Raw genomic sequence first — 15,143 nt, 5'->3', positions numbered from 1 at the left:
GCCTCACCTGATCCGGAACAGATCTCCCGGCCTGTTCTAACCGCCGACAGCAGGCTCTACGATGACGGTCCACAACTCTATTATATGACGGTCCACAACTCTATTATATAATCTGCATCATCAAATTTAACAAAATATTAAAATTGAAAGTTACAGAAACAACCAACTAATTAGTTTCAAATGTTATAACTAGATATGAACACACTAGCTAGCTTGCATATTTAACTAATCTAGTAAACAAGAGAGACGAACTAACATTACAAGCTAAGTAAAGACGAAAGTTTCATGAAACTTTCATGAAAGATTCTGACCCACAATACTTTGTTTATGATTGCAGCTCATATACAAATACTCGATAATATAATCCATTTAAGTTTCACCCTTACAAACAAATCTCTTAAAAACCCATTTCAAATCTCATTAAATCACAAACTATTTTTTTTTTCAAAAATAAAAAATAATAATAAATTCATCAAACTACCTTAAAAACTCACGTAACATCTCCAAATTTAGTTGTGCGCCATTTTGGAAATTGTAACCCATTTAAAATCCCACAAAAAAAAAAAAAAAAAAACTAGACCACCTCAAATAAATAATAATGTTTTTCACTTGTGGTAAGAAATATATGAACTTTTGTTCACTTGTACTGCTACGAAATAATAACTTTTAAAAAAAAAAAAAATAGATATCGGATATATATAATAGAGTTTGGTACAGCAGGAGGGTTAATAGATTACGATACAAGATCCAATAGATCAAGTTAAAAGAAAAGACAATGTCGCATTAGATGTCCTGAAAGCTTTCAAACCAATGGTGGAGGAAGGTATCCTGAATGGAAGTTGTGGATCCTGAATGGAAATAATAACTTAACTCAGTCGTCAGAAACTTATACGATGGTAGGAGAGCAGTTTAATTGACATTGGCTAGTTGGCTAAACTAGTGGATTAGATGTGCACGTAATATTATTATTGAATTAGTAATAATATAACATGATATATTAAAATTGTTCAATGAATTTCTATAAGATAAAATTAGAACAATGTCATGCCGTTAGGTTTTTCAATGAAGTTTTATAGAAAATAATCACTTAAACCATATGCAAAAATTTAAGAACTAAGAACTTGTTTTACGAGAGAACTGGCCAATATATTGGCTGCTCTAAAAAACAAATATCTCGAATAACCGTAGATTTGTGAGCTCTTGTATTCAGACTTGATTGTCCAAACAAGCGTGCAGGAACATTTCGTTAAATGCATGGTACACATAATTTCATGTTTTTAATTGGTCTATATATTCCCAATGATATTGTATTATTGTTATCCAATTTTCTGAGATTAAACAAGCAATTGATGAATTATTATAAATTTTATTTGGATTCCTATCAATGAATTTTGGTTTGATTGAATTTATTGTATAAACATAAAACATAAGCAAACATAAACAACAGAAAAATAAAACATAATGGCGTATTTAAAGACGTGCCATTTCAAAGCAAGGCGCTAAAGGGCAAGTTCGGCCTCCATTTCAGAGATTATAGTGCAGACAACTTCCACTGTAAAATCTTTCAAAAATCTAAACACTCTTTTTCTTTTACTTGGACCTTTTTTTGTCTGCTCGTAGCTGTGTTTATATTCGCTTTCGTCATTATAAGGCTGGGGATACTGAAGCGTGTGCAAATCCATTTGTGTTTCTGTCACAGCTGGTGTAGAGGAATTAACGCATTCCACGTGAACATCAAGCATGCATAGATCGCACTTATACCGCCAAGACAATATCGCACCTCGGCAAACCATGCATGTGTTGCTCGCTCCACACTGACTCAGCTCTAAGAGATGAGCCGAGTGAGGCACGTACCTCAAAAACTGACGCTGCTCTGTGCAGAGTGGATGGAATTTTATACAGCAAGCCTCGCAACTGTAATATAATCCTTCGACCAATCCATGGCAGATGTCGCACATATGTTCTGCTCCATTAACGACTAGCTTGAGCTCATGCTGTGGATGCATAAAGGTGAGGAGGGTGGAGGGACACGTAGCACAATGGTCATGAAGATCGTAGTCGCACAGGACGCAGCGATAGGTCTTCCCAGAGCCGTAGGTTTTACAGCCACCGCAAGTGAAATCACCATATGTGTCAACCTTCGTTAATGGATGGGTATGGGTATTATGATGGACTACGTGTTGTTCTACATTCGAGGAGGACATCTCGTTGTTTGTTTGTTTGTTTTTCCTTAAGAATGGTTAGAGTGAAATGTGGTATAAAAGGAAAATGTTATTTTGACCATTTCAAATCTCCGTTTGGCAAACAAGTATAATTAATAACGTATGTTCAAGTTGTATAGTTACAAAGTATATATGACTTTTTCTTAGACGATTTCAGATAATTAAATTTTGTGTTCACTTGTGGTTACACAAAGATATAAAGTATTGTTCACTTGTGGTTACACAAAGATATAAAGTATTGTTCACTTGTGGTTACACAAATATATAAAGTATTGTTCACTTGTGGTTACACAAATATATAAAGTATTGTTCACTTGTACTCCAACAAATAATAACTCTGACTCAATCGTGACAACGTGGTAGAGCACTAAGCAGTTTACTTGACATTTGTCTCACTGATTGACTTATGTATGCTTGTTGTATGGTCAGCCTCTTTTGTGAGGACCTGTTTCTTTTTATTTTAAGTGACTAGTGGATAACTATTTGCTATATTCTATTTACTATTCAAGGTCAATTATGCACCACAACTGAAGACATGAGATGTCATTGCTAATTTCAATTATGTATGCATCCACTACAAGAAAACAGCTTAAAACCGAAGAACATATCCGTCAGTTAGCCGTCGAAAACACCTATTACCGACGAGATACAGACGGAAACGTTTGTCGGTTTTAGAGCATCGGTAAAATAAATCCGTCGATAATCTGTCCGTAATTATAGACAGATTTTCGATGGGCATTTTACCAATAGATAGCCAATGGACATATCAACGGTTGATCTGTCGGTAAAACTGTTGGTAAAACCCGTCGAACATCCATCGAAGTTATGTTTCTGACGGTATTACCGACCGAACAATACCCGAAAATTTCCGTCGGACAACCAAAACTACTGACAGTTTAGCGATGGAACTCCGACAAATTACCGACGGCATGTTTTGAAAAATGTCTGCCGTTACTAACGGTTTACTGACAGATATTTATTTTTTAATTATTTTAAAAATAGCATATTATGCAAACTCAATAATAAAACTATATATTAAAATTGAAATGCTTATATATTTAAGTTCAGAAATTTAAAAGTATAAGAGAAAATATATATATATATATATATCAAACAGAGATACTCAGCAGGATTGTTCACGATTCCAAAAGCATACCATAGATTCACCAAAAGAACTTATTGACGAGAAGCATCCACGAGTCTTCAAACCCTTTGGTTACATCGACTTAACGAACTTCTATCACACAGAAGCTGGTCGTAGAGCTCATTCTACTCTTCATGCTTTTTGTGCATAAAATTTGTAGTCTGCCTTTTATTAAGAAAAAGTTTTTTTTTGTATGTGTTGTAAATATTTTAAAATCATCCAAAGTTATAACAAAATTTTAGTTAAAAATACATAAATCTAAATCTCACAATTGTAGGTGGGATTTGAAAGAATTTTACCATAAATCATATCAACTTCCCTGAAATCTATCAGAATTCTAAATTTCTTAAATTCCATACAATTCTCCAAATTCATGGTTTCAATACACCCCAATGTTTATAAATTATAAAGTACTAACCTCCCAACATATCATTGGACCAAAGAGACTTCATTATGAATGTTTAAGCGATTGGGCTTTTTTATTTAGCAGTTGCGATCCATCAGAAAATAATAATGGGCTTTAATATAAATTTCAGTGTAAATCCAATCTACGAAAACGCCACGTGGCATTTATTAAATTATTATTTAGTATGGGTTTGGATTTTGTAAAATTGTGTTTCTTCCTCACGACTTCCTTTCACCCAAAAGACAAAGAGATCGATCCCACGCTCTCTGAGATCGCCGGCAGATTCTCAGGCGCCGACACGAGAAAAGATCGAGGAAGAGATAAGACAAACTAATATATACTAGATGGATTACAACACACCTGTGAATTGGGAAGCGCTTGATGCTCTCATCATCGATTTCGTTAGCTCTGAAAACCTGGTCGAAGACGCCTCCGCCGCCACCAATTCACCGTCATCTCCATCATCATCATCGTCTCCTTCCTCTCCTTCTATTTCCTCTTCGTCTTATCACTCCAGATTAATCATTCGTCGGATCCGAAACTCGATTGAATCCGGTGACATTGATACCGCCATCGACATCCTTCGCTCTCACGCTCCTTTCGTCCTCGATGATCATCGTATTCTATTTCGCCTCCAGAAACAGGTCTGTTAATCTCCTCCCTCAATCCGTGTATTTGGTTCGTTTCTTCTTAGTTAGGGTTGCTGGATATTGGGATAAGAGTGTATGTATGTAAAGTCTAGGATCGATTTTAAACCAATTTTGTTTTTCCCTGTGAAGAAATTTATTGAGCTGCTGAGAAAAGGAACACATGAGGCTGCAATTGCTTGTTTGAGGACTTGTGTTGCTCCCTGTGCTCTTGATGCTTACCCGGTACTGGAATATTCCATCCCTTCTTCTTTTGCTCTCTTTGTGTGTGTATGCTTTTTAGCTCCGATTTTACTGTCACTAATGCGTATATGAAGTTAAAATAGAATAAAACAACCTTCTTTTTATCTATCTTATTCTATTGATTCATCATCTTCTTCCTTGTAAGAGAGGTATTTTTTTTTTCTTATTGCTGAGTTCTCAATCTATCAAGTTCTGACCTCTGCATATTTATATCTCAAGGAAGCTTATGAGGAATTCAAGCATGTTCTTCTTGCACTCATCTATGATAAAGATGACGTAAACTCTCCAGTAGCAAACGAGGTATTTCACCACCTTTCTGCTTTTCTTAGGATATTATCTGATCTTGCGGGCACAGAATCTCCTATGTTTTTTTTTGAACCGCTGCTTATACATCATGCAGAATTTGTATTTTGGATTATAAGGAATGCGCTTTCTGTTCTACAGTGGGCAGAGAAAAGAAGGTATGAAATGGCTGGACTGATGTCATCTGTTCTGAGAGCTTCTTTACAAGCATATGATCCAGTTTTCTCAATGACACTAAGATATCTGATAAGGTAAGAGGCTATATTCGTTTTTTCAACACTGTTATTATCTCTTGTGATTTTTCTCGCTTACTCTTATTAATCCTTTCTTCTACCTTTACCAGCATACATAAAGGATTTTGCTTTCACCAAGGAATTTCCTCCGCAGTTTCTGATCTCACTCATAGACTTCTCCTGGAGGAACGTGACGCACCAGCCACTCCTCCTGAAAGCATGTATGAAGTACCACCGTTTGATGAGGTAAACAACACGCAGCTAGCTTCTTGATCATCTTGTAATTGAAATGTGATTTTGTCTACAACACGCATTGTACTGATTTTTAATATCATATTTCAGGTGGACATACAGGCTCTTGCTCATGCGGTTGAGCTCACTAGACAAGGTGCTGTTGATAGCATGAAATTTGCTAAAGGTGACCTTTTCCAGGCATTCCAGGTTACAATCCTCCGTCCTATGTTTATTCTCAATTATCATCATTACACTGTTTAAGTGGTATCTCTTGCAAACACACTAGTTTGGGCTTAACTAGTATACTATATTTACTTACTATTATTGTTGTGTAAGTTTATATATCTGCATTGCGGCCTAATTCTTGCTTCTACTTCTTGCAGAATGAATTGTGCAGGATGCGATTAGATGTTTCGGTTCTTGATGAACTTGTTAAGGAGTACTGCATATACAGGGGTATTGTGGATTCAGGTCGGTGATAAACCCTAGGCAGTTTCAAGATCCTTTTTCATGATTCTACCTCTTTTTCTTTTTTTGGCTTTAATGAATTTCTGATCGGTTTAATTTTCAATCAGAGATGCAAATGGTCAGAAGTCCTGCCAAACGCAACCAGTCGGAGGTGGGCCGCAGCTTATCAAGAGATTGTTCTTCGGAAATTGATCTCAACACAAGTCAACATTCAGATATTGAGAATTATAGCAACAAGAGCATGCTTGATGATACTGAAATGTCTAGCGAACAAGGAGTTGATGTTGGCACACGTTACGGCAGCGAACCAACCAGCGCTTGTGAAGATTGCAGCACTAGCTGGTCAAATCAATGTGAAAATACAAAAGCTGTTATTAGAATTAGATCCCATTTGAATAGTGAGAGGAATAAACGCAAAAGATGGTGTGGGCGTACTGCTGAAATGGATTGTCTTCCTGGTATTTCATTTGCCAAGTCCGAGTCAGGCATAAACCCTATAGAGGACAAGTATGAGATAGCCTTGGCACTGAAGGAACTGGTTAGCAGAGGAATGGCAGGCGAAGCTATTTACGAAATCAGCACCATGGATCCAGATTTTTTCACAAAAAATCCGGGTTTACTATTCCATCTCAAGCAGGTAAGGGTGCACGAACAACTTAAAGTTCTCTGTATATTCCCCTAAGAGATATTGTTTGTAACTTCTTCGTTTTGCTTAGTAACAGAAGATAAAACTGTTTATATTGTACATGTACAGGTTGAATTTCTGAAGCTGGTGAGTGCTGGTGATCACAATGGAGCCCTAAAGGTTGCATGCTCTCACTTAGGTCCCTTAGCAGCCAATGACCAGTCTTTACTGAAGACATTAAAGGAGACTTTATTAGTTTTACTTCAACCGGACGGAACCACACCCAAAGATTTGCCTTTGAATGATTTGGCAAATACGCTACAGGTAACAACAATGTTTTGAGCTTTGATCTCTTCTGGTTTTGTCTGATGTTAGAAAGATTAACGAACAACTGGTGTTTGTTTCTGCCATTCTTTTTAAGGTTTCTATCGGTAAAAGGCTTGGGATCGAAGAACCAAAGCTAATGAAAATAATAAAAGCGACGCTTCACACGCATACTGAGTGGTTCAAGCTTCAGATGTGTAAAGACCGGTTCAACAATCTCCTGAAGATAGATTCATTGAAAGAAGTGAACACTGATTTGATCGGTGGTATCAAATCAAGATCAAATAGAGCTAGCAACACAAACTTGTCGTCTCAAGTCACGACGACGTCTTCAAGCACCATGACATCAGAAGATGGTGGAAGCAGCAGCTTGATGATGACTCAGACTTCGTCGAGAGAAGCTTTGTGGGAAGAAAGTGCAATTCTTAAAGTAATGGTACGTTTTCAAGATCCTCAAGACTTTTGGATCAGTTTCTTATATTTCGATCGTTTTGGATTTTGGTTACATTATATTATATATAGTGACGAGAGAGATGGTTTCAGGAATTTCTGGCGTTGCCGAGGTCTGATGCAATTGAACTTCTATCACAATACAATGGAAACGCTGAGGCTGTGATTCAGCAACTCTTTGGTTAAAACCAAACCCGACTAGACCGAGTAGAACCGTGTCCGGTTTATTTAAATTTGGATGAGTTATATTATTGGTTTATTCATTTCTGCATTTGTTGTGTTTGTACATCATCTTAACTTAACACAGATATCATACACTTGTGAAAAAAAGAGAGAGAAAAAAAAATAAGTTTTAGCAATGAAGGAAAAAAATAGATGCAGATATGGGCCTTGATGAAAAGCCCATTTATTTTATTATGTGAAGCATAACAAAGATATTAAAAGTACCAAGGGAAAAAGCACAATAAAAGAAGCAATTAAAATTTGCCCAAAAAAAAAAAAAAAAAAGAAGCAATTAAAAACTAAAAGAAAAGAGACGGAAAAGGAAAATAAAATAATTAAGAGGTAATTAATTGCCTACTTGGAGAGTGTATTCCGAACCGCTAGGGCTTTGATTCGGAGTCGGACCAACTTTAAGGTTGTAAAGCAAAAGCTTTGGCTCTGTCTTTTCTTGAATGAAAATCTTAACGTAAATATTTAATCGAACATTTTGAATGTATATCTTTAATTTTGTTTCCGACACGTAAATTATACTGAATCATTTTCCTTCTCGAATTATATATACAAATATATTTATATGAATTATATATACAAATATATTTATATAAAAAAAAAAAGAGTACTGTCAAACGTAATTTAAATATTTGATTCAATTATTTGCATGTTTTTCTTGCACCGGTCATTGTATTTTTAGAAGAAGAATATTATAGCATGCCACTGCCACCTACTTTGTAATAAACTCGACTTAATTAATTAGTTTATGGGCAATAAGCAGCAGGTATAATCTCTATATAAATGCCCCCCTAGAAGCAAGTGTTACTTCACATCACACACTCTTTAATATTTTCAGAGTCCTTAGAAACAATATATAGTTTTTTCTTTTCTTTTTTCTGTTTTCTTTTTATCACCCATTTTTCTTCCAATGGAATCGTCTATGGGTCAAAAGAAAACATTGTACGCTTGTATTTTTCTAATGATGGTGTTTTTTCTAGGGTTCAATTGCGTCCATGGACGAACCCTAAAAGACATGAAAACTGATGATAAGATTAATGATGGTCCTGATGATAGCAAGATGATGATGATGGCGGTGCTCAATGATCTCAAGGTCGATGATAAGGCAATGCAGTTCTCGCCGCCGCCACCACCACCATCGTCACAATCCGGAGGTAAAGGGACAGATGATTTCAGGCCTACAAAGCCCGGCAATAGCCCTGGCATTGGCCATAGTTTACCCCACACTTAACCATCTTCACGCAATTTCACATATATGTATAAATTAATATGTTGCTAATAATGTTGTTCGTTTCAAAATTTCTTTGATTTGCTTCGTGGAATAAAATTAGTTATGTTTTTCAAGTCGATCGTCGTTGAATAGAAACGATTACATATATATACAAATCATTTTAACCAGCCTAGAACATTATATATATATACAAATCATTTTAACCAGCCTAGAACATTATATATATATATATAATATATATATATATATAATATATATATATATATATATATATATATATACATGCAAATGCTTTAACATATATATGAAAGAATCAATAATCATGCGCTCGCATGCAAAAAGACCATACGATACGATTACAAAGGGGTGGTAAATAAATATCTTATGCCTTTTTATATACACAGTTCAATGCCTTGTGTAATTCTTGGGTTAATATTGAATGGTGATAAAGTAAAGGCACTGCTTCTGCGGCGATTAGAGTGTATCTATTAGTAATTTGTTCACTTAGGACTTACTAACTGACCACATATCTCTTGGTACGTTGGTGTTATTATTAAATAAGAATCATGATTAAATAGTAACCGTGAGGTTGATGGTTGAGATTGTTATATAAATGTATTGACTTTTAGCTTGTTATCATTATGAATCAATGGCTTTCTCTTTTTATATATAATTGTTCGTACTATACAAAACACCTTTATATATTTTTTTCTTGTAATTAATTATAGCTAACAGTTTCTTAACTATAGTTTTTTTTAATACATGAATAAACTGAAAATTAAAATGAAATGGAAAAGATCTGTGGTCGAAGGCTATGCATGGTAGGCCCTTCAAAGGACTTCCCTGCGTGTGGGAACCAACCAAATAAAAAAAAACATTAGCCTTTTCACTTTTCAACATCTCATTATATAAGCTGCATATACTTTTTATTTGCATAGCCCGAATATTCAAAATTGTGGGATATCCTGACGGTAAGTGTATAGCACGAATTACAGCTAAACACAAGTTTTTCTTTCTTTCAACTTTATGTATATTTCATATAGTAATTGATAATGGAAAATCATCATTTGATTGTTCTTCACTTCTTTTTATGTCCATATGTCATGCTTACGGAGATCGGAAATACGTATGCATCTACATGCATTGTGATTAGATATGTATTTTTTTCGTGGTATTTGTGGTGAGTCGCAGATGATAATATACAATCACTGTACTGTGATGACTGATGACTAATAAGGCCTATAATACAAAAGCGATAATAGTTAGCATAAACGAAAGTTATGTTAACAGAAGAATGAATAACCTAGCTTGGGGCAATAGCGTCTACAGATTATTATTAAGGGAAACAGATCAAACTGAACCGAAGTTGTATCAAAATAAAATCAATAATCCATGATCGTAATCAACCAAAAACTATCCAAACCAAAAAAAATAAACATGGATTAAGAACATCATTTTATTATTTTAAGTATATTTTGCTTTAAAAAAACTAAGTAGGATTTGATTTTTAGGCTGTAGTAAGCACTCTTGATTTTATAGGTTAAGATTCTATTTATTTATCTAAAATTGGGTCTAGACCTATTTGCTAATAAAAAAAAATACGTTTGTTAAAAATAATAATACTGACAGACAACGAAGAAAGAGTGAGTGGTAGGGGAGGAGTTAGTGGTTAAGTTGATGGCGATGGTGCCTTTGACTTGATTCACTCACTCACGAACTCACTTTTTCTTCTCACTCGTTTTTTGATTAATTATTGTTGAAAGTAATCATTTTGGGCTTTAATCTTACAAGCATGGCGGCGTTGTCGGACACATTATAAGTTAATAATGGTTTTAAATAGACGGACAAAATAAAGGAGAACAAGTGTCTATATAAAACTTTCACATGCCGACATTTTTTATCATACGACAAAAAGTACGTATTTTTTTTATCACTAAAGGTATCTTAAGAGAATTTTCTCACATATTGGTTCAATATGTGAAGTGTTCCGATTTTCGTAATAACATTTCGATTTAAAAAATTTTCGTGTAATAGATATGATTTAGTTACTTCCAAAGATCGATTTGTTTGATTAAATCAACTGTATACAATCTTTTACTAAAAAATAACTGACTTATTGCTGTCAAATAAGTTCGATTTTCTTATTTAATATAAAAATTCTTTCGAAAATAGATAGTGTATGTTTTCATATGCATTACCAATACTTAATAGAATACAAAATACAGAACAAAAAAAAAGGACTTCAAATAGATTAGTTTCCAACGTCACATACATTTATCATTTATGCATACTTAAAAAACTAAAGAAGGTAGAAAACATACATTGTATTTATTCAAATATTAGAGTGCTTTCTCATACTCCAATATATGGTCATAAACATTCATAATTATGGTCATAAAAATAATAAAACGGTTCTAGAAGCCAAATTGATATAAATACGTACGATAGTTGATATAATTATTAAGGGGAGGTATATATAATGATTACAAATTTTTTGGTACGAAGAATTTTTTTCTAAAAATCTGACCTGATGTTAACCAACCCTTTTTGGTAGTGGAGAAGATCTTATATTTATGCGTGGGGTTCAATTTTATAATATACTTTAGAAGTCAAGAATATGATCATACAACTAGCTAGGGCATCTCAGGAATTGCAATTTTGCAGTATATAACCAACTAGTTTTAGAACGCGTATTGATTTGTTTAACACCATGTTTGTTACTAAAGAAATTAAATAAATTTAAAATTAAAGAAAATCTCTTCTTTTTTTAAGAGAAAATCATGCACATAGCACTAAATATGAGAAAGTATATTGCAATTCCCAACAACCATCTTTATATATAATTTTCATATTCTGAAAGATTGTAAAAGTTGAAAATGCAAACTAAAAACGGGATTTCTTACAAGATTTGTATGATTTTCTTTGATAAATTACGTAAAGTATATATAAAGCTTTTGGATATATTATCTATGGAGGTAGTTAGGTAGCCAGATGGGAGAGGTGTCCTTCTAACATCAGTGCTTTTCTGTGGTTAGGGAAGGGCGGCTTTTGTAGAACTTAATTAGCCTTTGGAAATTTATACTACTTCATTCTCATACTAATTATGAATAGCCATTTTGAATATATAATAAAACGATAGTTAAATTCTGATTGGACCAGATAAAATATCTTTTCGTTCATATATATTTGTGATTTCCGTCTAATTGATAGCTTCTGAAAAATATACATAGTATGTTCCGGTTGTGCTTTTTTTTCTTTTTCTTGTCACCAAGCATGTTCTATCACAGGGAAATTAACAAAAATAAATGTTAGTACAATACGAGTATAAGTTGGTATATTCAACAATGGAGCTAGCACTATGGGAGATTCAGGACCTCTGCCGAAAACCCCACGCCTAGATTTTGTCGTATAAAATTTTATTTGTTTTGCTTACTATTATAATTGCCAAAAGTTGAACATATAAATTTAAAATTCAGTTATAGTTTTATGATGATTGAGTATTGACACCGACGTTCTGATATTATATTTACCTTAAAAGATACCAATTGACACATTTAAATTCTCCTTTTTTCAGCTTGGCTATATGCCGTCCATATATCGATTGTCTATTATAGCATATGTTTAATACTATTACGCCTCTGTTTTTTTTATAAATTCATATTATGCATAATTATAGTTATGAAAAACTGATACATGAACACAGTGGCGAACCCACGTTGACGTTGGTGGTGGCAGTTGCCCCCAGTAAGTATAGAAATACGTAAAAAATTTTACATTAGGCAGAATAAGAAAAGTGGCAAACTGATTAGAGTTTACCTTGGAATTGGTCACAGGAGAAGTGTTTGACTCCACCTAAGAGCAATCTGCACCCACTAATTTTTTTTTCTAGGTCCGCTCCTGCATGAACGGTCCAAATGAAATCACTATGCTCCTTGTTTCCACTCACTTACACTTATAAAAACGATACATCTTTCGAACAAACTTAAACCATAAGCCAAATTCTCAACCTTCCTCTCTCATAAACACTTGAAACAACGAACCCCCTTATACCGTTTTTTTTAAGCATGAAACTCTCAGTTTATATCGTTCTTAGTATTCTCTTTGTTTCGACGATATATTATAATATACAGTTTACCGACGCAAGACAGCTGCGGAAAACAGACGATCATGATCACCATTTCACAGTCGGGCACACTGAGGATTTCGCACCTACTTCTCCGGGTAACAGCCCGGGTATTGGTCATAAGATGAAGGAGGATAAAGAAAATGTTGAAAGATTTAAAGATGACTTTAAACCTACGACACCAGGACATAGTCCCGGCGTTGGACATTCTGTCAAGAACAATGAGCCTAATGTTTAGAAAAGGTTTTAGCGTACTTCTTATTGTTTTTACTAAATTAATATGAAATTTAAATTATTGTGCAAGTGTAGTTTTAATATAGTGTGTGTAGTTTAGTTTTTAAAAGCATGTCACTTGTAAGTGGATCGATTTAAGCATTGTTCCAGATCATTAATAAAATTAAATACGATTTTGTGTTTAATTTATAATTACTTCATTCGAGACATAATATATATACTACTACTTTTTTGTTGTTAAAGAACTTTAATTTCCTGCATGCGATTGCATGTTAATATGTACCTAGTTGATACTTCGTAGTGAGCTTCTTAATACTTGCCATCATGTGCAAAAGGTTGAATACCAAAGCACACGAAGAAGACCGGTTTTGACGAATTTTTAAATATCTAATAATTAAATAAATAAAAAGATAGCTTAATTAATTACTACTACGTACACTTTCTAAATAAAAAGTTTGGTGGTGAATATACTAAGAAAAGAAAGGCTTCAAGATTTCCAAAATTAGGGAGAAGGAAAATGACTCGAACAATACTTGACTTGAACCTCTCCATTCACCTCCTAATAAAATAAGACAATAAAATTTGTATACATTATTATAAAATTAAAAAACTTAAACCGCACTATAATAAACCCAAACCGACATATATAAAATCTAAACCCTAACCATCTCATTTGTGAACCCAAACCGCATATATTTTCGTTCTACTTATAAAATCTAAACTCTAACTATCTTATTTGTGAACCCAAACCGAGATATAATTTCGTTCTAATTGTGAAATCTAAACCCTAACATCTCATTTGTGAACCCAAACCGACATATTATTTTGTTCTACTTGTAAAATCTAAACCCTAACTATCTCATTTGTGAACCCAAACCGACATATAATTTCGTTCTAATTGTAAAATCTAAACCCTAACCACCTCATTTGTAAACCCAAACCGACATATAATTTTGTTTTAATTGTAAAATCTAAACTTTAACCACTTCATTTGTAAACCCAAACCGATATAATTTTATTCTAAGTTTAAAAATCTAAACCAAGCCAATATTTAACTTTCTTAATTAAAACTATACAGAATTTGTTTCCTTAATTTGGTTTGCTTTTTAATTTAATTTTAATTTATTTTTGAAATAAAATATTAGATGGAAGATTCTGATTGGCTGAGAGAAGAATGGGTGAATGGAGAAGTTCATCCCTAGGGGTGAACCTAAGTATTTTTCAAATGACTTAACTGAGTTGTTTATACAAAAAATACTTACTTACCCGTTTTTTTGTTTTTCTTTATATTGTAGTGGAAGTTGAAATGATGCTGCAAATAATACAACATAAATAGTGAATAGTGAACAGTTTTTGTGATATCATCATCTTAATTAGTTCATCATATAGATTCATAATTATTTTGTTGATGGATACTCTCGAAGTCTATAGCCAACCAAACAAATTTTTTTTTTTTTTTGTGAATATTATATTTTTGTCATTTTTTGAAACAAAATCTTGGAAAGCGATATGCCCAGAGCCGCGGAATACACTAAACAAAAAAGCGATATGCTTTTCGTATTTCAGTAAACAAAACAAAAAATTGCACCAGCCGGGAATCGAACCCGGGTCTGTACCGTGGCAGGGTACTATTCTACCACTAGACCACTGGTGCTTTATGGTTGGTTATCATATCTAACTTGATAATGGTTGTAGTTCTGTAAATTGAAACAGTTTAATCGTTTTTTTTTGTTGTCGTTTAAACTATCAAATCATCTAATTATTTACACTGTAAGCTAACAGAATCATGGTTAAATGAAATATAAATATTACTGACAATCTACTACTTTATTTCGTACCTAAATTAAACGAGAATTATGAGCACATTATGTCAAACTCATGAAGTATAATTACAAATTATAAATAATTTTACAACTAGTTCATATGCATATGACGACATAGGTCTGGCCATAAAGTACCGGAACAGGAAGATCCATAAACGATTCCCATGCATGTGCAGTCGACAAATACACTAATTTAATGCAA

General features: G+C 33.6%; 2 protein-coding genes, 1 non-coding gene and 2 pseudogenes across 5 annotated transcripts; 3 read left to right on the top strand and 2 right to left on the bottom strand.

Annotated features, from left to right (window-relative positions):
• Positions 1–1,418: 1,418 nt before the first annotated feature.
• Positions 1,419–2,213, bottom strand: LOC104757632 (protein VACUOLELESS GAMETOPHYTES-like). Its single transcript, XM_010480389.3, has one exon. It carries the CDS (start codon positions 2,202–2,204, stop codon positions 1,500–1,502), a length of 705 nt encoding a protein of 234 aa, XP_010478691.2. The 5' UTR covers positions 2,205–2,213; the 3' UTR covers positions 1,419–1,499.
• A 1,713-nt stretch (positions 2,214–3,926) lies between these two features.
• Positions 3,927–7,570, top strand: LOC104745340 (uncharacterized). 3 transcript variants are annotated; one of them, XM_010466544.3, is made up of 11 exons: positions 3,927–4,416; positions 4,552–4,644; positions 4,882–4,962; positions 5,107–5,216; positions 5,309–5,444; positions 5,541–5,639; positions 5,816–5,903; positions 6,008–6,537; positions 6,655–6,849; positions 6,947–7,285; positions 7,393–7,570. In XM_010466544.3, the coding sequence occupies exons 1-11, from the start codon at positions 4,117–4,119 to the stop codon at positions 7,483–7,485; spliced, it is 2,064 nt and encodes a 687-aa protein (XP_010464846.1). In that variant the 5' UTR covers positions 3,927–4,116; the 3' UTR covers positions 7,486–7,570. The 3 variants fall into 3 exon arrangements, with proteins under 3 accessions (XP_010464846.1, XP_019094609.1, XP_019094612.1); XM_019239064.2 differs by lacking the exon at positions 3,927–4,416 and having other exon boundaries at positions 4,582–4,644; positions 4,886–4,962; XM_019239067.2 differs by lacking the exons at positions 3,927–4,416; positions 4,552–4,644 and having other exon boundaries at positions 4,886–4,962; positions 5,063–5,216.
• A 785-nt stretch (positions 7,571–8,355) lies between these two features.
• LOC104757623 (precursor of CEP5 pseudogene) lies at positions 8,356–8,874 on the top strand (annotated as a pseudogene).
• A 3,893-nt stretch (positions 8,875–12,767) lies between these two features.
• LOC104745331 (precursor of CEP6 pseudogene) lies at positions 12,768–13,303 on the top strand (annotated as a pseudogene).
• Positions 13,304–14,701: 1,398 nt separating this feature from the next.
• TRNAG-GCC (transfer RNA glycine (anticodon GCC)) lies at positions 14,702–14,772 on the bottom strand. The gene has a single exon. It is a non-coding gene; the product is annotated as a tRNA-Gly (tRNA).
• Positions 14,773–15,143: the final 371 nt, after the last annotated feature.

This window comes from Camelina sativa, chromosome 2, assembly GCF_030686135.1.
Source record: "Camelina sativa cultivar CO46 ecotype springtype chromosome 2, ASM3068613v1".
NCBI classification, from domain to species: Eukaryota; Viridiplantae; Streptophyta; class Magnoliopsida; order Brassicales; family Brassicaceae; genus Camelina; species Camelina sativa.
The sequence above is the reverse complement of the archived record's forward strand: the minus strand, read 5'-3'. Positions and strand labels throughout refer to the sequence as shown.